General features: G+C 44.8%; 1 protein-coding gene across 1 annotated transcript in view; it reads right to left on the bottom strand.

The window, feature by feature from the left end:
• ARFGEF3 (ARFGEF family member 3) overlaps nucleotides 1-24,962 on the bottom strand; it is a gene marked incomplete at its 5' end in the record, with an annotated part of 182,678 nt that overhangs the window by 39,022 nt on the left and 118,694 nt on the right. The window contains 11 exons of the mRNA XM_082669258.1: nucleotides 1,035-1,179; nucleotides 5,229-5,408; nucleotides 7,006-7,151; nucleotides 9,525-9,658; nucleotides 12,092-12,409; nucleotides 14,244-14,394; nucleotides 16,137-16,247; nucleotides 16,410-16,625; nucleotides 16,971-17,078; nucleotides 20,913-21,078; nucleotides 22,372-22,538. Coding sequence (XP_082525384.1) covers nucleotides 1,035-1,179; nucleotides 5,229-5,408; nucleotides 7,006-7,151; nucleotides 9,525-9,658; nucleotides 12,092-12,409; nucleotides 14,244-14,394; nucleotides 16,137-16,247; nucleotides 16,410-16,625; nucleotides 16,971-17,078; nucleotides 20,913-21,078; nucleotides 22,372-22,538 — 1,842 coding nt within the window. The remainder of the gene's footprint in view (nucleotides 1-1,034; nucleotides 1,180-5,228; nucleotides 5,409-7,005; nucleotides 7,152-9,524; nucleotides 9,659-12,091; nucleotides 12,410-14,243; nucleotides 14,395-16,136; nucleotides 16,248-16,409; nucleotides 16,626-16,970; nucleotides 17,079-20,912; nucleotides 21,079-22,371; nucleotides 22,539-24,962) is intronic.

Raw genomic sequence — 24,962 nt, 5'->3', positions numbered from 1 at the left:
AGTGAAACAACAGAAGTCTCTCGGCCTTTTGTCCAATCTGTCACCGAGAGCTGGGCCTGGTAACGCTCAGGTTCTTGGTCTGCTGGCAGAACTCAGAACTTGTGTTCCTGATACACCAGCTCATTTCCTGATGCTAAAACAGCTGAATGCCAGTCTTCCCTATTATCCAACTTCTTTTTTTTTTTTAATTTACTTATTTTTGGCTGTGTTGGGTCTCTGTTGCTGCTCGGGGGTTTTCTCCAGCCGTGGTGAGCAGGGGCTACTCTTTGCTGAGGGGTACGGGCTTCTTATTGTGGTGGCTTCTGTTGTTGTGGAGCACAGGCTCTAGGCACGCGGGCTTCAGTAGTTGTGGTGCACAGGCTTAGTTGCTCCACGGCATGTGGGATCTTCCCGGACCAGGGCTCGAACCTGTGTCCCCTGCCTTGGCAGGCGGATTCTTAACCACTGCACCACCAGGGAAGCCCTATCCGAATTCTTTTGATAGCATGAAGCTTGGCATAAAGAACTAATGCTCCACAGCCAGAATCATCCACACGTTCTTCCCACTATCACTACTCCTATTCAACATAGTACCGGAAGTCCTAGCTGGAGCAATCAGGCAAGAGTAGAAATAAAATACATCCAAATTGGAAAGGAAGAAGTGACATTGCCTCTTTTTGACGATGACGTGATCGTGTATACAGAAAGTCTTAAAGAGTCCACCAAAAAGATTCCACTCAAAAACCTTAGAGCTAGGGCTTCCCTGGTGGTGCAGTGGTTGAGAGTCCGCCTGCCGATACAGGGGACACGGGTTCGTGCCCCGGTCCGGGAAGATCCCACACGTCGTGGAGCGGCTGGGCCCGTGAGCCGTGGCCGCTGAGCCTGCGCGTCCGGAGCCTGTGCTCCACAACGGGAGAGGCCACAACAGTGAGAGGCCCGCGTACCGCAAAAAAACAAAAAACAAAAAACAGAACAACAAAACCTTAGAGCTATAATAATTATGGTTTAGAACTAATAAACAAGTTTCAGGATACGAAATCAACGCACAGTCTTACCCATGGAGTAGTCACCGACCAGGTACTCCTTCACCTCAGACTTGTCCCCACTGTGCACTGTTTCCAGGGCACTGAACAAGGGCCTCCAGCCCGACTGGATCTGGGTGGAACACACTTCAACCAGCTCACCGATGGATGTGACGACCTGCAGAGGCAAAGGAGGTGGCATTTAACGCCTTTTCCTTCTAAGAAGCAGGCGAATTTCTGGGAAGAATGATGTGCTTCTCTGCTCCCTATTTCTGGGTTAAATTTAGCGAAGGATAAAAATCAGAACCTAGAAGAACTCACTGAAAAGTCTTCTAAATAAGCAGCCGTATCACATTAATATGCATTTTACTAATGACTAGTGTTGCTAAAACTTTTCACAAGCCATTTGTAAATATTTTGGTGTTTCTGAAGTTAGGCTTTTGTCTTCTCATTATTGTCTTTTTTATTGAGTTATTAAGAGTTCTTTGTGCATTTTAAATGTAAGCCCTTCCCGAGATACATGATTTGCAAATTGTTTTTTCACAGCTTTGGGCTTCTCTTTTTATTTTTATATGGTGTCTTTTGAAGAGCAAAAGTTTTAAATTTTGATGAAGTCCAAATCATCAATTTTTTTCTTTTTATGGATCCTGTTGGTGTCATTTCTAAAGAATCTTTGCATAACCCAAGGCCTCAAAGATGGTCTCCTATGCTTTCTTGTAGAAACATTTATAGTTTTTGCTCTTATTTAAGCCTATGACCCATTTTGAGTTATTTTTGTGCATGGTAAGAGGAAGGGTGTAAGTTCATTTTCATTGTATATGTTCAAGCACAATTTGCTAAAAGTAATATCCTGTCTCTCTACTGAATTGCAATGACATCTTTGTCAAAAATTGACCATACATGTGAGAATTTATTTCTATACTTTCTATTCAGTTCCACTGATCTATATAGGTCTACACTTACACCAATACCACACTGGATTGATGACTGAAGTTTTAAAATCGGGTAGTGTAAATTCTCCAAATTCGTTGTTCTTTTTCAAATGTGTTTTCTCTATTCTAGATCCTTTGAACTTGCATATAAATTTGAGAATCATCTTCCCAATTTCTTCAAAAAGTCTGCTGATATTTTGATAGGAATTGCACTGGATCTATGTATCAACTTGTGGAAATCTACCATTTAAGAAATACTGTCTTTCAAGCCATGAACGTAGCATATCTCATAATTTATTGGAATATTCTTTATTTTTTTCTCAGCAATGTTTTGTATCTTTCAGTGTGCAGGTATTTCACATCTTTTACTAAATTTATTCCTAAATATTTTGTTTTCAATGCTCTTGTGAATGGAATTGTTCTCTTAATTTCAATTTTTGATAGCTTACATCTTGAATATAGGAATTCAATTGATTTTAATACATTGTTTTTGTATCCGGCAACCTTGCTAAACTCACTGTTTTTTTATTTTTTTATTTTTTTTATTTATTTTTTTTAATTTATTTTTTTGGCTGTGCCGCATGGCATGTGGGATCCTAGTTCCCTGGCCAGGGATTGAACCTGCACCCTCTGCATTGGAAGCGTGGAGTCTTAACCACTGGACTGCCAGGAAAGTCCCAAAACTCACTATTAATTCTAGTAACTTTTAAAATAAATTCCTTAGGATTTTCTACATATAAGACCATGTTGTCTATGAACTAAGACAGTTTTACTTTTCAAAATTGGATGCCTTTAATTTTTTGGTACAGTGAGTAAAAGTTATAATGTTGAATAGAACTGGTAAAGATGGAAATCTTTGCCTTGCTCCTAATTATTGGGAAAAAGCATTCAGTCCTTGACCACTGTGTAGTGTTTGATGTAAGATTCTCAAATACTCCCTTTATCCAATTAGGGCCTCATTTCTTGAAAGTTTTTTATTTAAAATGAGTGATGGATTTTGTAAAATGTTTTCTCTGTGTCTGTTAAGATAACCATAGGGTTTCAATCCTTTATTCTACTAATAAGATACATGACATTAATTGAATTTTGAGCTGTTAGACCAATCTTACACTGATTCTTTCTTCTGCCATCTCAAATCTTGTTGGTAAGCCCATCTAGTGGATTTTTCATTTGTTATTGTCCTTTTCAACTCTAGAATTTGCATTCTTTCAGTTTCCATTTCTCTACTTAGATTCCCTATTTTTGAGTCATTGTCATCATATTTTCCTTTAATTCTTTGAACCTACTTATGATAGCTGCTTAAAGTCTCTGTCCCCTAATCCAACATCCCAAGCCAGAGCCAGGACCCAGTGAACAGAACTCTCTTCCCACCATGTGCACCAGATTTCTTTGGCTAAATACTTTGTAATTTCTACCAAGACGGCATCATTGGTAGAGGTCACCAGCTCTTCTAGATCCTGTGTCTGCTTGTCTTCCCACCTCCAAATCTGCATTTTGGATATATATAATCCTGGTTTTAGCTTAATGCAACATCTGGTCTCACTCTAAGTCAGTTTCTATTTATTGTTTTTCCCCCAAGTATACATCACTCTTTCTTATTTCTTTGCATATCTTTTTTTTTTTTTTTTTGCTGAACATTGGACATTTTAGATAATATACTGTAGCAATGCTGGATTTATTTTTGAGTTTTTATTTATTTATTTATTTGACTAAGTTGCTTGGACTTACACTGTAGAATCTGTCTCTACTCTTCCCATGGCATGAGGCACCAATAATGTCTCTACTCAATTTCTTTATTTTTATTTTTCAGCCTGACTTCCTAGTGCTGTCCCCGTGTCTGCATAGGTTAGTTGTCACTTGATGAAGTAGGCAGAGATTCTGCTTAAATACCTTGAGCCTTTAAGGCTTCCACCCTCTGCCAATCAATGTGTGTGTGCAAGCTGGAGAGAATATACAAAGTTCAGCCAGTTCCTAAGTCTCTCTGGTCTTTTACTTTCTGATGGGATCTGTACGGTCTATCCTATATATGCCCACATTTCAGTCAGCTAGAGATGGATGCATGACGGACTTACCTAGCCCTTCTATGAAATCTCTGGCTTCCAGAGTCCCACGTTACATTTCTTACTGGTTCACCACTGCAGCCTTAGGCTAGCAAAGTTGTCGTATTATTCTATTGCTCATTTCCTAATGAATGCACCACTTTTAGTTGACAGACCAATGGTCTTTTTTCCTCTTCTTCAAACCAAGTCTGTCTCTTAGCGCAGAAAAGCTGATTTTCCCAGTCAGCCCCACACTGGTCAAATTACTATTCTTGCCAACAGCTTGTAAGGGATGACTTCCATCTTCAGCAAGAAGGTCACAGACTCCCACTGTTCTTAACCAAAGTTCTGGCAGGAACTATTTTTCACCATAAATGCTACTCAATTTGTCGTCTGCCCTTTTGGTCAATCGCAAGAGTCCTGAAACGGCTGCTTTTGACAATTTTTTTCTTTTCATATACTTGATTTTTGTGGAGAGGATTCACTAACTTCTTCATGCCACCACAGCCAAAATTCCTCCTGTCCTAAATCTTTCTGAACATTGTTCAGAACTTAATAAGCATAGTTACTTTAAAGTCAGTCTCTGATAACTCCAATATCTGGATTCCTGGTGGGGAGTTAGGGACAGTGCATGTGTCTATTTTTATTATTTTATTTCTGTATTCATGACATTCTATTTCCTAATGAGCCAATTATTTTAGATTGAACGCAGACATTCAGCTTCACCCAATGGCCAATGCCCTCATGGCCAATCCAGTCTCAGAGCTCTGCTTACTTCTTTGGGCTTCCCATTGTTACTTAGTTTGGGGCATCTTAGTATTCCTTACTTTCTTGCCAGTGTGTACATGATGTTTAAAATAAAATTTTTAACCCTTGTTTAACATTTTTAGTAGATTTCAGAGACAGAGAATCTGTCTGTGTTCCTAGCCCACCATCATGCTAGATAAATATGAAGTCTCTAGCTAGTTTCTTTACCATCTGTCTCTCCGTAGAGAATATGATAGTGGTTAAGGGTATAGGCTAGGTATGAGAGTATAGACTATTACAGCTAGATTGCATGGCTCAAATCCCAGTTCCACCAATCACTAATCATGAATCCTTAGCTAAATTGCTTAACCTCTTCTTGTCACAGATTCCACATAGGCTTATTGGAAAGATTTAATATGCAGCACTCACAGAACAGTCCTGCCAGTGCACTCAACAAGAGCCAGCAGGCTATGGCAATGATGGCAGCACTGCTACCGTGACACACTGACCTGGTCTTGGACATCCTCGTCACACAACTCCAGCTGCATGATACGCTCAAAAGGTCGGAAGAGTGCTTCATTAAAGTGAAAATGAGGTGGCTCATTCCAGTCGGTGAGAACCTCCGTCAGTATATCATGGATGAAGGAAACTGCCTTCTGAGACACATGTCTTTCCTTATGGCAGGCAGCCTGCAAAATTCAGAGAGTCAAACACCCTCAGGACTTCAAGCAACTAAGAATCTGGTTTCTGAAGGTCTTCCTAACACACCTTATCGTAGGGAGGTGGAAGCAGCAATTCTGCTAAAGTAAAAGATTTCAAGGGATAAGTATCAATGAACAGCACACTGAACTGCATTTTAAATAATTTAACCAACTGATCAGACACATCTCCAATTTCACTTTGAAGTTTCTGGAAAAATAAGAGTTTCTAATAATTTCTTCTTCTTTTTTCCTGTAACGTGACTGTTTTCTTGGGTGGTATAGAACATGCTGACTAAAGACACTGGAACCTAGTCTGGAAACCACCCATGGTCTCATTGTTAGCCATGCCCCAAACATACGAAGATCAGATGCGACATCTGTCCCTCAGGGATGTGGGATGATTGCACCAATACAGCTTTAATTGGCTCACATCTTTGTATCCGTGTCCTTTAGCGGTCCTCTCCCACACTGACCCTGGGCTTGGATGTGTGACTTGCTTTGAATAATGGAACAATAGCAAATATTATGTAAGTAGAGAACTGAAAAGCAATTCTGATTTGGGGTTTGCCCTCTTGCTTTCCTTTGGAATCCTAAGAATGCCATGTGACTGAGCCAGGGCTAGTCTGCTGGAGGAGGAGAGACCACACAGAGAGGACCATCATCTGCCCAGGCTTACCAGTCATGAACGAGCTGGCCCCAGTCTTTGCAGAGGCTGACCACAAGTGAACACATAAGGCCAGCTGAGATTAGCCAAGCCTGGCCCAGACTAGAAGAGCTGCACAGCTCAGCTCGAATTTCTGACCCAGAGAATCATGAGCTAAATAAACAGTTATTGTTTGAAGTCACTAGGATTTGGGGGTGGTTTATTATAGCATAATACGTAACTGATATATTGTTTCTCCATAACTATTTTTTACCCCCTTACTAGAATGTTCTCAGGTTAGTAAATTTACTTCCAAAAAATACTTTATTTTATGACATAGCTCTACCAAGTAAGTGCTAAAGGACTATTTGGAATAGTTACCACTGTGAAACAGGGCAACAATTTCCCCATCGACTTAGAAGTAGCCAGTCATCATGTATCGAGATGCTTACATGGAGTTACCATATAATTTATCATATGGACTGCTTTCTTTTGGAGAGTCAAAGGGGTCCTAGTTAATTTTGTTGGGAAAACCAGGATTTATGGTTCCCCTACTTAGAAGGCACTGCCTAGAATATGTTCAGCTATTAGAAAAGAGAGCCTGGCAGGAACAAAAGACATTGTTATATTCATGTATAAAAATGAAACTCCAGACTTAGGTTGATAGCAGACCATGAAGTATAAGAAAACGGCAGTGTGAGGTGTCTAGGTGAGTCACATAGTTTTAAAGATAGAGGGTCAGAGTGATACCAGGGCAGCGCTGCCCTTTGCGGCAATTCTTTAGGTGCCATAAGGTATAATCAGAGAACAATGATGCTTACGACCAGGTGATGGGAACCTTACTGCTGTGGCCACAGTGCCCTTTGTCCTATGCTGACTGGAGAGCCCTGTGCTGGCCCTGCTGCAGGAGGCCCCTGGGCTGCCCACTTTCCAGGTGCTCACCTCCACCAGGTGTGGTGCCACAAGACTCCAGCAGCGCATCACGTGGAACAGGGGCCTCGATTTGCTCTGCACGATCCTCAGCATGGCGTCCCCCAGGCGGAACAGGTGGAGAGCACTTTTTCGGTCTTGGGTGGATTTCACTTCTCCTACAGGAAGGTAAGACCATGAAAGCCATCAATCCAAAACTCAGAAATAGTTTGACCTGTTCAAGCATGCAGAGAGGACGAAAATCAAAGAGCCATACTCAGATCAGTGGGATTATTCGGTATGAATTTGCCAACACAGGACAGGAGCCTGGATTCAAGAAAGAACAGGTGATTCACTTAACAAAGCCAGGGCCCACCTCTCCTGTTCACTGTAGCATCCCTGACATTTACACTTGTCAGGCAAACAATGCTTGTTGATAAGGAGGAATGATGTCGTGGTTAAGTAGAAGGGCCAGGGAATCGGCTGCCTAGGCCCAAATCCTGGCTCCATCACGTAGTAGTTGGGTTACGATGGACCAGAAGTTTACCTCTCTAATCCACAGTTTCTCATGGTAAAAGTGGGGATAACAGTACCTACTTCTTAAAGTTACTTCAAGGATGAAATGTGATAATGCTCATAAAGTACTTAGCACAGGGCCTGGCACAGACTGCTTGCCCCACACACTTAGTTATACTGTTACTGTTGTTAGCGTCCCCTTCCTTTACAGCCACCATCCACTTGGTCAGTGCTTAATGGTACCTTGGAAGCCCTTGCCAAGCAGGTCAGGCCCCTTTGCACCCAATAACATGCGATCTAACCTCTGTCTTGCTTCCGTACAATCCTTGCCTACTCGGATCTCTTGCTACTCCTCTGCCACTGTCACCTTAGTCTCCTCCACTCTCTCTCTGCCCATGTGTTCCTGCTTCTCCCATACACCTACAAAACACTGATCACGATCAGACTCTTCCAACCAGAATGTGCCTTTCTAAGTGGCCTTGCCGTATCAAATGAACTTCAAGATGACAGTACCAACAATCACTGACATTTACTGACTGTTTACTCTGCATCAGACATTGTGTTGGCTCTTCGTGTCTTTAATCACTCTTACTTTTATTGAAGTATAGTCGATATACAATGTGTTAATTTCTGCTGTACAGCAAAGTGATTGAGTTATACACATATACACATTCTTTTTTATATTCTTCTCCATTATGGATTATCACAGGATATTGAATATAGTTCCCTGTGCTATACGGTAGTACTTTGCTCTTTATCCATCCTGTATATAACAGTTTGCATCTGCTAATCCCAAACTCCCACTCCATCCCTCTCCCACCCCTCACCTTGGCAACCACAAGTCTGTTCTCTATGTCTGTAATCACTTTAATTTTAAAAGCAACCCTTAAGAAGTAAATGTAACTACTGCCATGTACAGATTAGAAAACTGAAGATCAGAAAGGTGCACCAACTTGCCTAAAATGACGCAGCTGGTAAGTAGTGACGGCAGCATTTTAACTTGGATCTGATTGATTCCAAAGCCAATGCTTCTTCCCCCTAGGTCTGCTGCCTCTTCCTGACCCTCACTGCTCACTGTTTTTTGTAAGCTCGGAGTCTGCTGATTTCTCCATGCAGAAGACTCTGAAAGTGGTCTCTGGGCTCAGAGATGCTCCGGCAGTTGGCTGGATCTGGGAGGCTGGCTTTATATAGCTAAGGTTTTAAAGTCTATTAAAAACTCACGGGAAAGGACTATGGTTCTCAAATTAGAATCTGCAGTAAGAATCAAAATTCCTGATGATGGAAGGAACTCGGAGGTCGTGCACTTCAACCTGCCACCAGTGCGATCCTGGCCCACGGCTCTGTGACTCTGCCATGGGGACAAGGTACTCACTGTTATAGCACAACAACCCTGGCTGCTGATGGACAGCTGAGTTTGTGAGCAACCTGCCACCCACTTGGGATGCCTGGGTGATTCAGTACAACTCTACCCCCTCTTCCACGTGTTGGCCTTCAAGAGGGCCTTCATCTGGCCTCATCCGTGAAGACAGCGATACTGACCCACCGTTAAAGGGAGATGCCATGAGAGCAGTTTTTCTAAGAGTGGCCTGAGGCTTCTGTCAAGCCTTCCATTTTTCTCTCCCAGGTCCTTCTGAAATTAGAAGCTGCTTCTGCACGTAGGCTGGACTGAGGCAGGTGTGTGCCTTGTGATACGGAGAGGAGTTCCTACCCTCACATGAAGCTATCTGCATCGAGGAGCCACACCGTGTCTACATCACAAGCACCAGATTTAGCAGAACACAGTCCAGCTCCAGCAGTAATACCTGCAACAGCGGTGGCAGCAACATTTCCATTCACAAAGAATGATACCCCGCGCAAACCACCACCCCCATCTGCCACAATCGTGCCTTAACACCAGATGACAAATTTCCACTCGAGCCAAGGTGACTGTGCACGAAGGGAATGTGGGTTCAAGTCTTTAGGCAGGCTGTCGGTATCAGAGATCTGGGCCGTTTCCTGCTAACCTCATGGCACAGTTTCTGCCGGGAAAGAATTACCTGGCATTGCCAGTGAGTAATCAACCGTTTCTGTAACGGAATGGAAAAGCTGGGACTGCGATGCTTTCTTCAGCTGGTAAAGAAAACCTCCCAGAGCCATGAGGTTCAACTTATCTGTAGCATCTTCAAAGAGCCTGGATGAAACAAAAACACTTGTTACTTGGAAACAATTCAGCAAAGTCTTTACGGCAGAATGATTATGGTAATTTTCTTAGATGTGATTAATGAAAATGTGTAAACACTGTGAAGAAATGTACAGTATTGTACCTGTATTTAAATGTATATAAATGTATATAAATGTATTATACAATACGGTTATATAATGACGTATTATATAAATGTATTATAAATAATACATTTATATAATAAATGTATTATAAATAATGTATTATATAATAATGTATTATATCTCTTATTACTGAGTACAAGTCTACTCTAAGATTCTAATCTGAAGGGCACAGACCATATTTAAAAAAATAATCTTTGTAGCTCCATGGCCTAGCTCAGCTGAGATGGGCACTCATAAAACATTTGGCAAGAAGTTGAAAGATGGCAAAGCATCGCTCCCAGAAACTGAAAAACTGGGAATGGAATTCTTACAATTTCATAAGCTATGTTAAAGAAAAAACGCAGCAAGTTAATCAAGGCTTTTGTTGGGCTACAATTGGCGAGTTTAATGCTGGGCTTGGCTCTGAGGAGGATTCAGAAGCAGAGTAAACTTGATCTGTAAGCCCCCCAGGGGCAGGGACTGACCTTCTTACCCCTCTGACTCATACACCCAGAGCCCTGGACATGGTGAAGCTCAAGCATGTACTGGAATAATGAATATTCCCTAACATAAAGGACTTTGCAGGTTCTTTTTGTTTTCCACTCTGTTGGGCACAGACATTTCTAGAAGGAGTTAGGGAGAAGGAGGTAAGCACAGGTAGCAGGGTTTAGAGGAGGCTGAGGCTCACTGGCACTTGGAATGTTGGGATCAAACACCAGTTTGTGTGGCACATGAGGAATGAGGCGAGCCAGCCTCCCTCTCCTCTGGGGTCATCCTGATGCCTGCCCTCCAAATCCGTGGTGACACCAGAAGATAAAGCAGCCCTATGGGATGCCATGTTCTGGGTAAGGGAGAGCGTCTCCAATAGGAACCGAATAACAAAGCCCTTGTGAAGGGATAATACAAGGCACACAAGTTTTAAGATGGGAATCAGTGGATTAATCATTCACAAATTATCTAAACAAATATATTTTTCTTGTGTTTTGTAATTTCAACACCATTTGATTTCTGGATCCCATTAATCATTTCTTCTTCCTCTTTCCTAGTAGGAAAAGAGTGGTGAATATTATATCCCATCTGACACCTGTATACCACTTTCCAGCTTCCCAAACACTTTCACAGCCACCCTGTTGGATAGACAGGAAAAAGGGATTATTGTACCAGATCAGTAGATGAAGAAACTGAACCTCAGTGCAACTATTTACACAGACTCAACCCTGCAGTTGGTTGGCATCAAAGCCAGGAATGAACTCGAGTCTTCTGAGCCCAGCCAGCGATGCTCCTCCCACATCTCTACGCCCTTGCTGTCCATCCTCCCATGTGAACTTCACTGCGCCTGTGCTGGGTCGTCTGGGCCACAGCTGCCAAGTGTGGAAGAGTGAAGTGGGATGGTCTCCAGGTGAAGGTGACCAAAGCACTTTCCGCATCAAGAAGGGCCACCTCAATTCAGAAAAGCAGGTAACAGGAAAGAGGGGGCTCATTCTTGTCTAGTTTCTTGTGCAGCCACAGGAACAAGTAGCCAAATAATCACAATATATTATCATTTGTACACAGCTCACAAATATTAGTACATTAGTGTAATTTTGCACAGGCAGAAAGAAAAACCTTTTTGAAGACAAATTGGGACAAATGTTGACCTTAGCCTTATTATACTAGGGGAACAAATGGTATCTATTAGTCTTGCAATAAATTCTTAAATGTTTTAAGATTGCATTTTCTCTAATAAATATGCATATTTTTTTTTTTTAGAAAAGAAGGAGGACCACCTAACAGTTGGAATTACTGATGATTCCTCCCTCTACATCTTCATGTGACTGCTGGGAATCAATTTAGATCACACTCCTGGGTGCAGGATTTTAAAATATTATCATAAAAATAGCAAATGTTTACTATTTGCCAAGCTCTGTCCTAACTACTTCCAGTGAACTAATTAATTTAACCTTATCGCTAGCCTGTGAGAGTTATGCTACTTTATGGCCCTATTCTACGATGAGAAAGCAAGACTGTGGAAGTTGCCTGTGGTCAGAGTAAGTGCAGAGCCTTCGCCCCGGGTTGCCTGACCCCGCCCCTGAGCCTCCAGCCTTAGTCACTAGACAAAAGAGTTCATTGTGCGTGTGCAGCGTGATGGCAGACAGAGACGTACTTGAAAAAAATGACAAGAGGCTTCAATGACTGGCTAACAAATCAAGCTGTCCTGGGGATGATTCTGAGAGCAGAAGAGGAGCATGTGGTGTGGCCAGCAGACGATGGGTGCTCTTTGGGGGACAGCCCCCCGGGGCATGGTGGGAACAGCGCGCACCTGTCGGCCTGGGTGGAGAGCGTGAGCACGACCTTGGCGGCACTGCTGCCCGTCATGAGGCTGCCCCCACGGAAGTCGGAGGCTCGGCCTCGGCTGCCTTCCCGGACGAGTTCCTGGATGGAGAGGGGCTGGATGACGGGGGCCGCACTCAGGGAGCTCCCCTGCTCCAGGCTCTGCTCTTGGGGTGAGCCCTCGCTCTCCGGGTCCCCGAGGAGTCCGCCTCTGGGGGTCTTCTGAGGCTGGCTGATGGTCAGTGGGGGCCGAGAGGTGCCGTCGCTGAAGTGGGTATGCTCCAACGTGCCCACATACTCGCACACCCTGGAGAGAGTCACACACAGCAGCCGCTGAAAGTTGCAGCTCAGCTGGGCCCGCTCTGGCGACCCCACAGTGAGATACAAAGGAGCTGAGCCAGCCTTACAGTCCTCCTGAACTGTTCCCCTTCCTCCGGCGAGAGCCCCTCTCTCTCCACTCCCACTTCCTCTCTTCCCGCTATACATACCTTTGTTTGAGTTGGACCAGACAGCCTGGAGGTGGGCTAAGGATTCCTCGGTGAAAGTTTGGGAACAGAGCTCTGTTTATCCTGGTACATCCTGTCCAGCGTACTGGCTTATCAGGACTTTGGCTGTTTGAGTGAGTTTTCCCAAAGGGTCCTCTTCCCTCTCTCTCGTGCTCTAGTCAGGACTCGGGAAACATCTCCTCACTTTGAGATCCCAGAATGAGTGCACATGTGGTGGACTGGCCCTCTGGCCACAATGGGCCCTCACTCAGGGGTTCCATCCAGCCATGTCCCACTGGGTCCTGAGAGCTCCACGTAACCACTACTGGGGCAGGGGGTGAGGTAGTCACCTAATCACAGTAAACTCAGAGAAGAGTCACAACATATGGTACAGCTGCCAGCTTCCAAACTGTTCCCAATAGGACCTGGGACTAGAGACCCCTCACCCCAGAGTAAGTCCAGTTACTAGGAAAGACTATCGTGGATAATCCACTCTGATGTTCCACAATCAGGCCATTTTCTGATTCCATAGAAATTTCTTGGGTGCAATTTAAGTCTTTCTCTTTTTCTCTTTCTGCCTGTGAAAGCAACGGAGAGTAGCGGGTCACCAGCCTCCACATTAAAACCCACTGTGCTCCAGGCCGACTCATGCTGGCCCTTCCACATGTTCCTCTCAAGATGAGTTTTTCAACCCTAGAATCATCTTTGAAAGTCGACCAACACTCACTCAAGGCTGTACTTGCTTTGAGGATGATAAACAGAGCCTAGATCTGGCCAGTGCTCTGGGAAAGACCCGGATGCCTGAGCCCTGCTGCGGGCCAACATCCTTCTCCTGACCACCCTCCACCGCTCGGCCAGAACTGAGCTTGTAGAGGCTGGGGTGTGTGCTGGGGAGATGGGCAAGAAAGCCGCAGCCTCCCTGTGCCTGCTGCGGGTGGAGAGCGGTCCTCCCTTTGTCCGAGGTCCACCCGACCGCCAGTGCCAGGGAAGGCAGGCTTTTCTTCTTGGTCGTGGGAGGACCGTGGAGCTCTCACTCTGTTTTTATTTTACAGGTGCTGTGAACTGCGTAACTGATGGGGAGGTTGTTTTTACTTTGATGCTACAAAGCTAAGAGCCAAACTTCTGGCTGTCTTTGACACAATGTACTATTCTATTTTTTCCTTTGTCTAGCTAAATTAAAAGTAGGCAAACTGTCCTTATGATGTGTCCATGTAAGCTAACAAAAATCCTTCTTTCAACAAAAAGGACATTAATAAACACACAGCCATGTTATGCTGCTGACACATGACCAGCTTTTAGATCTGCCTAGTATTCACCTAACTTACGTGGTCTTTTACCAGCCTCTAGTTAAGAATCAGTTTTTCTTCCCTGGGATAATGTATCTGCCTCTCACAGAATATGTCAATGATAGTTCACAGTTTCCTAAATTCAGTTCTGTCACTCTGTTCTCTGAGACATACATTCAGTTGGGCCCTTATTCCCTCTTCTCTTTTTAACCTCTCATTTGGGGCTTTTCCAAACTGTGAATTACTGTGAACTGTTTACGTGCTGGCAGGTGCGGGGTTCTACCCCTTCCCCATGGCAGGCCCCCTCCCGGCCCTCCCCACCACCGGCAGGCGGTGCCAGGCCTGCGGGACTGGGGATCCGGTCACACACCTGAACACGTGTGGCCAGCAGTCCGGGTTGTGGCTGCCCATCTCCAGGCCGACACTGAGGATGGCATCCATGCACAGGACGTGGGCTGTGTGCAGCCATACCCCCTGCAGCTTCCCGATCTGCTCCAGTTTCTGCTCCACTTTTAGTTTCACTGCGTCAGAAAGACATTCATTAGAATAACAGTCCAAGTAAGGGAGACAGAAGGGGAGGGAGAAAGGAGGGAAAGGAAAGAATGTGTTATTGTGCAAGGGCAAAAGGAAACGGGGGATGTCACTGGATGTCACTGGCAGCGAGCTCTTCAATGGCAGGTCCCCGAGGCTCATCATGCAAACTACCCAGCCCACAGGCCCACAGATACTGGTGACCCCAGCCCCGGGGTTCAGAAGTCCATGGATTCTGAGCTGTGGGCCCACCCCTGGGATCTGGGTCAGTCACAGCAGTGAGGATGGGCTTCAAGTGCCAATCCCAGCTAAAGCCATCTGTGCCCAGACCCATCCTCTGCCCCTGTGTACTCATACTGATAATAAGAAAGAATTCCTGGCCTTCCCAAATCCTCTCTGAGGTTTATTTAATATCAGGTGTTCATGATGATGATCATGTAAAACAACATATGTATGTACACACTCAGCGCCATGATGACTGCTTTACAACTGAAAATTCCCATATCATTTCACTCCCTGAGTTTATGTTTATACTTGTGATCTTCAAAAAATACTTTTTAAATTGTAGATAATGAATGAGAAAGGATGCAGAAGGTGACTTAAGATGTCAATTACGCAAAATGCCAAGGCAAGGCCAAACGACAGCATCCTCCATGAATTAAGGTGTCCAGTCACTGGAAGATGGGTCTAAGTGGGAAAACTGAGCAATAGTCCAGAACCCAGAAACACAGCACGCTCCCTACAGAGGAAGCCGAACCATGCTCCTACTGTAAAGGGCAAACTGATTTTTAGCAAAGCATCATTTGTCTCACGGATGTGATATTGATTTTATCTTTTATTTGTCTATAATTCAAATACTAGCTCTGGTTTAATAGTTTTTGAAGAACTTTAAATTTAAGTATTTTTATGTAACTTATAGTTGTACATTTTAAGTAAAAGTGTGATGCCCTTTTGCAGTTAACACTGGGGATGTGTAAGAGTTGCTTTGTTCTCACATGATTCTATTACTCAGGTTTGAGGAACCCCAACCTAACCTGTTTTTCTCAGCAAAAAATGTGCTGACTCTTTCTGTGACTACCTATTTTATATACCTGATACATTGTTAGCACACGTTGGACCAAGCTTCCAATTTTTCCTTGTTTGCTGTCTGCCATTTATCTTCCACTGCTATTAGAAAGGCCATTCTCTTTCCTTACAACTAGATAACCATCCACTTCATTGACTAATTTAAACAAGTTAAAAATCAACCCTTTTCCAAGTTCACAAAGCTCAGGTTTTTCTCTGACAAGAGCAAAGCCTTCCTGAGCCTCCTCTCAGGGATTCCTCCATCGGTTTGATTCCCCCCTCAGAACCCTGGCCATTCTATCTTTCCCACTGTAGCCTGAGGGGGTCCTCAAATGTGCACCCTGGGAAGCTTCAAAGCCAGTGGCCAGAGGACGCCACAGGTGTGAACAGCTGAGCCAGGTGGGCCTCTGGCTAGCAGCCAGGTGACTTTCCTAGTCGCCAGGAGCCAGTATGGCTCTTGTGTCCAGAGGGACCTATTGTCAGCAGTCTGGAGGGTCAGCCATGTAAAACTGGCCCAAGCCTGTGGTCCAGCGGGATCTCATCACCAGTGGTATACAATACGCCGTGTATCACACATGCCAACAGGGACAAGTGTGTCTGCTCGTGTGTGCGGGCACGTGCAGACCTCACATAGGCACCAGGTGGATTCTAGCCCTTCTGCTGTTACCTTGTGCTATGGCATCACCGGGCTCCTGGACTTCCCTTTCCTCTTTCTCTTCCTGGACACAGGAGGCAGCTGCCATCTGGGCGAGGGCTGACGCACAGTTGGCTGCAACTCCTTTAGAGGAAACAAACAATCACCCCTTAACTGAGTCTATTCTCTAACCACTCACCTGGCAGAAGCACTCCTAAAAGACTCGTTGTCCACTAGGGCCGTTCCTAATGTGTTCGTCAGGAACACCCCTCGGGCCACGGGTCAGGGATACCATGTCCGCCATACCTAGAGCACAGCTCAGCCGTGCTGCCTTCCGCAGCCCATCGAGGCTCATGCAGATGGCATCCCGTTCTTTTTGGTTCTGTTCTTTGATGCCTTCAGCTCCCAGAATGAAGGCCAGCCCTTTGGAGCTCCCCGCCATTCGGCCGGTCAGGGGGGTTGATAAAGTGTCGATCAAGTTCTTCCAGCAGCCAACCAGAATGTAGCGAGCGAACGCCACACCTAGAACGTGAAGGGGTGTGGGTTACCTTCCAGAGATAAAACAACCTGGCGATGAACGGCCTGGGATTCTCTGACCATCACATTAGCATTATCGAGCCATGTGCAATTCTACTACAGGAAATACAATGGAAAGGGTTATATCGGATTGTGCTTCACTTTGTGCTGATAAAAAATGAATGTTGCATCAGCAGCTGGACGATGCTAGTAACTTTCATCAGGTATTTTTCTGCCAAGATGAAATCTTAATTCATTTACGTCAGTACAGAAAGCTGCCACATAATAATTTAATTGCTGGTAACACATGCGATGGATGTATATTCATAAACTCAAGACCCACGTCACTACCTGCCACTGTGGAGTCATCAATTCTCCTGCCCTGGGTGAAAGGAGACTCCATAGAAGCTGAGGCCATCAGTTGCCCTCCAATTGCACTGCTCTCTAAGCCGTCGATATCTGTCAAGGAAAAAGGGCAAGGTTTTTTTTTTTCTTTTTAAAGAATACTCCAGTCAAAAACAAACGGCTACCACAATATTCATTTCTTCCCAACAAACAGTCATGGGATCTGTTATGTACCAAGTATGTAGCAACCTTTTATCAGAATATTAAAATTTTTGTTTTATCCATTCAGTACAGTTTTCTTTCATTGCTACAGCATTCTTCTGTGAGGCTGATGCGTTTTTTTATTTGAAAAAATAAAGATAAATTCTGATACCTCTGTTGCTAGAAAATCTATTGATTTAGAATATTTTGATCTTTGCATACTCGCTTTTATTCAAAATCGTGGCATCATTTTACAGTTTTATATGTACAGGTTACTCCAACATGGATCTGTTTTTCAGAGCTTCCTCAAAAGAATTAAGAGGAGGATAAGCCTCTTTGGTCAGATAATCATATAATCTGATTAGAAGGCATAATACCTTACTAATAATACCTTACAATTTTCAAAGTGTTTTCACATAACATTTTTTTCATTAGATCTTCCCAACAACTCCAAGTACGTAGGCAGGGTAGGTATTATCTTTCCTTATTTCACAGAGGAAGAAATAAGTATTCAAAGTAGGTAAATCGCCCACATCCTGAGGCTGGCAAAGGAAGGAATTAGACTTAGTATTCACGTCTTCTGACACCCATCCAGTTCTCCTTCCATGACACCAAACTTCAGCTCAATATGGGATTCTAATTCACCCTGTTTAAATTTTTGTTAAAATATACTCTCATCTACAGAATTAGTTCAATGAACCATTCCTTAACATACTGGTAAGAAGAGACTGGCCTGGGTTGAGAGGGCTGGGCTTCAATTCAGCCTTGCCTCTGAATTAAGTAGTCTTGTAGCCTTGGGCCAGGTACTCCATTCTCTGGGCCCCAAATTCCTCAGTAAAAAGGAAGTAACCGTTGGAGGAGTGACCATGGAGTAGAAGCATATGCATTTGAATGCAACTAACATAGGCGAATGCACCACACAGAGGGGATGGGAGAAGAGGGTAACATAAGCTTATTCCCTGACTTTAGAACTTCACCTTCACCCCAGTAGGGTGAGACTTGCATGGTGTTTGAAAATTATTTCATTATATCTTTGATTCTTACAGTAACTCCAGGAAGTCTAGAAACTTCTGGTAACACATCTCTTTGAAAGTTGCTCAGAGAATGGATCGTAAAAGTTCTCACCTCAGTGAGAAGAAAATTTGTAACTATGAGAGGTGACTGATGTTAACTAAACTTACTGTGATGGTCATTTTACCATATATGTATGTATCAAATCATTATGTTGTACACCTGGGATTAATATGTCAATTACCTCTCAGTAAAACTGGGTGTGGGAGGGAAGGCAGGGAGAAATCTATAGGACTACTACAGTGGGAACAGCGCAGTTTCACTGAAATTAATTTGACTTATGGTCAAATGGTCTAATGACATTTGCCAGAAATTGCCACGTATCAAAGTTTTGTTTCCTATGTGCTAGGTAAAGGGCTGACGAATTCTAGTAACACAAAGCTTATCTAAGTGCTAAAATTCCACAATCTATAGAATACTTTGACATGACATGACGTGAGGAATGGCCACAGGTAGTACAGTGTTGATGACCAGGTTACTGCTATTGCTTTTCCTTGCACATAATGAAAAGATTAGACGGACGTTTCCAAGCTCTAGGTTAACTGCTGCTCAAATTCACTTGTCATTTCACACCTGAAATTTGCTACAAAGAATCACAGAACGTAATTCTGTCGAATTCTCATGAAAAGTCTCTGTTTTTCTATCATTAATCTAAAGTTAGATAACTTCCCTATGGATGAAGCAATTGAACTTACCGTTCCATTATAAAAGAGATGGCTGATTAACAGTGATGACTGATGAATATGGCTCCTGTGACTAGCCTGTTATTTGTTCAATTTTTAAATTTTATTTATTTATTTATTTATGGCTGCATTGGGTCTTCATTGTTGCCCGCGGGCTTCCTCTAGTTGCGGCGAGCGGGCTTCTCATTGCAGTGGCTTCTCTTGCTGCGGAGCATGGGCTCTAGAGCGCAGGCTCAGTAGTTGTGGTGCACGGGCTTAGTTGCTCCGCGGCACGTGGGATCTTCCCACACCAGGGCTCGAACCCATGTCCCCTGCATTGGCAGGCGGATTCTTAACTACTGCACCACCAGGGAAGTCCCTATTTGTTCATTTTTACATCTACTGTATGACTCCTTGTATTAAGATTCAGGGAAGAAATTCAGAGATTAATTTTGGCAGAAACTATGCTATTGAAATTAAAGCTGGCATGTTGAAGACCTTCATCTAAACTTCAAGGCACTTAGAAGCTCTGGACAGTACCTTTAATCTCAACCTGAAGCCAGTTTGTGCAGAGAGATGGAAACCAAGCATTGCTTACAGGCAGACTGAATAAATGTCTCATAAATGTCTTCATAAATATGAATTCCTATTTTTCAAATGGATGTAAATATTATCATGATTAATAAAATACTAATTGGTCACCTGTCTGGTGATGATGGTCCGCAAGGCTTGGGACCCAGTCTTGCTTCCCCCAATTCCATCCTAGTTCTGGAACCAACACTCCAAATGCCAGACAATGACCAAGACACTGCCTGCTGTGGAGAGACCTCACTGTATGTCTGACTCCCTGCCTGATTTCTAAATAGTGCCTTCCCCCAAATTCCTCAGTGTTGATCTCCACCTGTCAGTAGTTCACTCTGCCACCTTTGTAAGAGCGGCAACCACAGACAATATAACATATCCTTTGGGACAACAGATTCTGCCTCCCAGCTAGACTGCCCCAGGTTCCTGCCAGTGTGCCCTGTCCGGTGCAAAGCCGTGTTGAGCTGTGTGGGGACATACACACCACAGAGAGGGCAGGGAAGCTGTCCACGTAGGGCCATGCTCTACTTATCGCATCCGTGGGAGCCATGAAAAGATCACTCAGATAGAAACCAGTCTGGGAACTGGGATCAAATTTATTAAGGCTCCTGATGACCGGTCCAAACTTTTGAGCACTCCCCGATCTTGACCTGACATTGTAGTTATGCCACGCTGAGCCATGAGTGGTTGCTTTGGCCAAAATGTTGCCTTATGACCACACCCCATACTTCTCTTTATGTTCTCATATGATATTTCCAATAGTTAAAAAGGATTTAAAAAACTCAAGGCACTAAAGAAAAGATGCTGGGCAAGCTATTTTACATTCTTTCTTTTCTTTTTGGCCATGCTGTGTGGCTGGTGGGATCTTATTTCCCCGACCAGGGATTGAACCCGGGCCCCCTGCAGTGGAAGTGCAGAGTCCTAAAGCCGGGCAATTCCCTTGCATTCTTTTTCACTCCGGTACAGCTGGGAAGGGAAGGGAGGATCTCTGATACGGACAAGAAATGGGGATGAAGCCAAGTTTAAAATCAATCATTTTACATTACCGGCAAATTCTCAGAAGCACTGAATGATACAGGGTATCTATGAGCATGTGAGAGTTTCCAGGAATAATTCTGGGCTTTGCGCCCAGACAGTACTTCATATCCCCAGAAGAGGTCTACAGTTTTATCCCAGCAGACATAGGTGCTAAATAATTCCTAATCCAATGGGGCACAGTGAGCCTGCAGACTCCCACGTGGAAAAAGGAAACAAAGTTCTTATGAGGTGAACTCATGACACTTCCCTGGAACTGCCATCAGCAGCCAGGGAGGCTTTGTGGGTGCTGTTTCAGAGTCTGCTTGAAACACTACTGCTTCCCTGAAAGGGGCTTTGAAGCGTGGGCCCTCCCCACCCCACCGAGTGCCACGGAGCCGTGCAAGGAGCCACTGACCAGTCAGCATGGTGATGAGGGGAAGGCTGTTGTCCTCGGGGCTGCCCCAGTAGCCGGCTTCTCCGAGCATGTTTCTGTCGAGAACCTGGTGGTAAAGTTCCTCGATCCAGGCCTGGGAGAAGACCATCAGCACCCCGCTGGTCTGGACCTGCTTCATGAACTCTTTCTGCAGAGAAGACCACACGAGAAGGTGACCGGATATGATCCCTTGCAAACAAACAGGCTCTCATGTTCCTCTGCCACCTCTTCCCGTCCCGAGTCACTGAGTCACCGCTTATGGGAAAAACACAACCTTGTTGCCTGGGGGACAGAGGGTGGCGAGGGAAACGGAAACTGCAATGGAAAAGCCCCAAACTTCACGAAGGTCCTTTCATTTATGTAATCTTTTTAAGAAACCCTGTAGAAGGAGTAGGGATACTACATTTTATATTTTTGCTCTTTGACATGTGGGAGGATTAGAAAATGCACAGAAATGTTTCACAGAGCACCTCCTTCTTACTGTCCCATCGGCAGCAGAGGTAGCATGTCCTCCCTGAAGGACGTGTGTCTCGAGATACTTGACTTACACTCATGAAGCCACCACTCACCCTCGGAAACATACAATTTGTCAATCATTTATCAAACAAATGATTGCTGATCCCTTAATGTCATTCCATGGATTTAGGCTCTCAAACTGGTACAGGGTCCGCCATGGAGGGGTCTGCTCACGCCAGGGAGCCAACCACGGAAGAATCCTCATCACTGTCATCACCTCACAGGAGGTGTTCTGTTATCGACATTAGTGAGCTTAGCTCTGGGTCCGAGTGGGTTTTGGTATATTCTGGAACCCAGTGAAGGGTTTTTGTAGCAGCATGCCTGCATTTTATGCAAAGGGGACCATTCTCTGCACATCTCCTGCTGTCACTTAAGACGCTGATTACGTTTTGTTTTGTTTTGTTTGCGGTACGCGGGCCTCTCACCGCTGTGGCCTCTCCTGTTGCGGAGCACAGGCTCCGGACCCGTAGGCTCAGTGGCCATGGCTCACGGGCCCAGCCGCTCCACAGCATGTGGGATCCTCCCGGACCAGGGCACGAACCCGTGTACCCTGCATCGGCGGGTGGACTCTCAACCACTGTGCCACCAGGGAAGCCCTGATTACGTTTTTGAATATGTCTTACACACGTGTGTTTAATGCCACTGGATGAAGTTACTGGGCCACTGGTAGGCAGTCCTTTCCAGGCACACGGGGTTCTTTGCTCCTGGAGCTAGGTGGGTAGCTCTGCGGCTCACTGAGCTTGCAAATTGCACAATGGTTCCTGGGCATCGCGTCCGCTCACCCTCCACAGCCCCGCGGGCATCACCCATTCCAGATCAGCGTGAGATAGAACACACTGGCCATCCCATCACCCAGTGATGCTCCGGTGCCAGCCCAGAGGCCGCCGCTGGCCCTCGGCGTGGCGGGGCGGAGACGCACACTCACCATGGTGCCTGGCGCCAGGGCGGGCCGCTTCCGGTAGTAGTCGCCGTGGGAGAGCTTCAGGTTGAGCAGCAGGGCGCAGTGCGCGGCCGAGTACAGGCTGTCCGCGTTCATCAGCATCTGCAAGCCCAGGCTGCCGTTCCCGTCGAATCCCGGGGAGTGCATCATGCCTGCGGGAGACAATCCACAGACCTCAAACACGACGCCTGGCAAGACCCGCTTAACATCTGGCTTACCGCTTACAGAGAGGCACGAACAAATCCCAGGGAAGGAGCACCTCTTAAGGCATTTCTGTAAAACAACGACAGCCAGCAAGGAATAGCGTTCGGGCAGAGATGCACCATAGACTGGTGGGGAAGAGCATGCACTCCGGAGTGAACCTACTTGGGAAAATCTTTTTTGTTACTCACCGGGTGCTTTGGTAAAATCACTTAAAGCCTTCTTTACCTAGAAATAGGCAGAATAATTGATTGCCTCTGTCTCCTGCTCAAACTCTCCAAATGACTTCCCATCACAATATAAAAAAACCCGACCCCGCCCCTCCCCCTCAGCCACCCCAACCTGTCTGTTGTTCCTTGACCTCACCAAGCCTGGACGTGCCTCAGGGCCTTTGCATTTTTGCCTCTCCCCAGAATGGTCTCCCAAGATCTCTGGATGACTAGCTGCCTCGATTCTTTTTTTTGAAATTAATTATTATTTTATTTTTGGCTGTGTTGGGTCTTTGTTGCTGTGTGCGGGCTTTCTCTAGTTGTGGCGAGAGGGGGCTACTCTTCGTTGCGGTGCGCGGGCTTCAGTAGTTGTGGCACGCGGGCTCAGTAGTTGTGGCTTGTGGGCTCTAGAGCACAGGCTCAGTAGTTGTGGCGCTGCTCCGCGGCATGTGGGATCTTCCCAGACCAGGGCTCGAACCCAGGTCCCCTGCATTGGCAGGAGGATTCTTTTTTTTTTTTTTTTTTTGCGGTACACGGGCCTCTCACTGTTGTGGCCTCTCCCGTTGCGGAGCACAGGCTCCGGACGCGCAGGCTCAGTGGCCATGGCTCACGGGCCCAGCCGCTCCGCGGCATGTGGGATCATCCCAGACCAGGGCACAAACCCGCGTCCCCTGCATCAGCAGGCGGACTCTCAACCACTGCGCCACCAGGGAAGTCCAGCAGGCAGATTCTTAACCACTGCACCACCAGGGAAGCCCTGCCTCGATTCTTTTAGGGCTCTGCCCAGGTGTCAGCTTTTCACAGACATTCCCCTTTAATTCCATCTAAAATAGCATCCCATACCTACAACCATCCTCTGCAATATTCCCCCTCACCATGCACTTTTCTTCATTGCCTTAATGGCATTTATATATATATATATATACATATATATATATATATATTTGTTTATTGTCTGCCATTACTACTATTATGTAAGACCTACAAGAGAGTGGAACTTTATTTGTTCACTAGAGAACCTCAGTGCCTAGAACAGTGCCTGATACATAGTAGATCCTTTAAAATTACTTGCTGAATGAATGAATAAGAATGAATGAAGACGTTTGCTATGGCAACTAGATGCAATACACATTTAAGATGTTTAGTGCAGTAACTCATAAGTACAAACTTTTCTAAAAGTAATAATGTTCCTCAAAAAGCGGAACACGGAATTACCATATGACCCAGTGATTTTGCACTCTTAGGAGTGTACCCAGAAGAACTGAAAACCGGAATTTGAACAGATACTTGTATGCCAGTGTTCACTGCAGCAACTAAAATAATAGTGTAATAATAATAATAATAAAACCCTTTGAATTGGGCACTTTAAATGGGTGCATTGCATGGTATGTGAATTATATCTCAATAAAAGCTGTTAATCAATGAGGAAACAGTTTCAAAATATATATAAAAAAAGTTATTGGTTTCCCCCCAGCTATTGTTTTGAAACATTCTATTATATTTCATAGTATGGTTTTCACTTTGAAAGGCTCCTGTGTTTTTCATAAATTAACTGTAAAAACAAAAATCAGTGATACCTCATGCTCTAAAGATGGCCTCATTCAGCCAGAGAGAGTTGATGCCTAGGTCAAACTTACACAGACAGCTTGAGGTGACAGAAACTACTCAAGCCTGCTTCTCCTCATCTGGTACTATGTCTGCCCCAGTGCTACACTTGTTCCTACAAACACTCTGAGGCTGGATTTAGGGATGTAAGCGAAACAGCCCCTCCTGAACATGTGCGTGCACATGACATGCACCTGTATACTCTTCAGAGCATGTCTAAAATTATCCTTTAATCAAAAATGTGCCTCTTACATGAAGTGCAAAAATTCTCAAAAATTATCGGTCAATTAAGCGGGAAATACAAATGTCTAACTGGAATGGTTACTTATATATCTGTGGACTTCTTAATGAATATGCTGGTAAGAAGATATGAATCAGAAGAAGCTTTCAAAGCTGAGAAAACTTTAAGACCTCTGCTCTATTTGAGAACAGTGTAAATAAACATTTTTGGTAGGAGTAAGTATGTCTATTATCCCAACGAAACCACCAAGGCAGGCAAAGATTAGGCATTCCCTTTGCCTTCTGTATAGAGTTCGGTGAGAACTTTGCAGCTGCCTTACA

The sequence above is a fragment of the Grampus griseus genome (assembly GCF_964374135.1).
Source record: "Grampus griseus genome assembly, chromosome: 13".
Lineage (NCBI taxonomy): Eukaryota > Metazoa > Chordata > Mammalia > Artiodactyla > Delphinidae > Grampus > Grampus griseus.
Note: the sequence above shows the minus strand (reverse complement) of the source record. Positions and strands in the feature narration are given on the sequence as shown.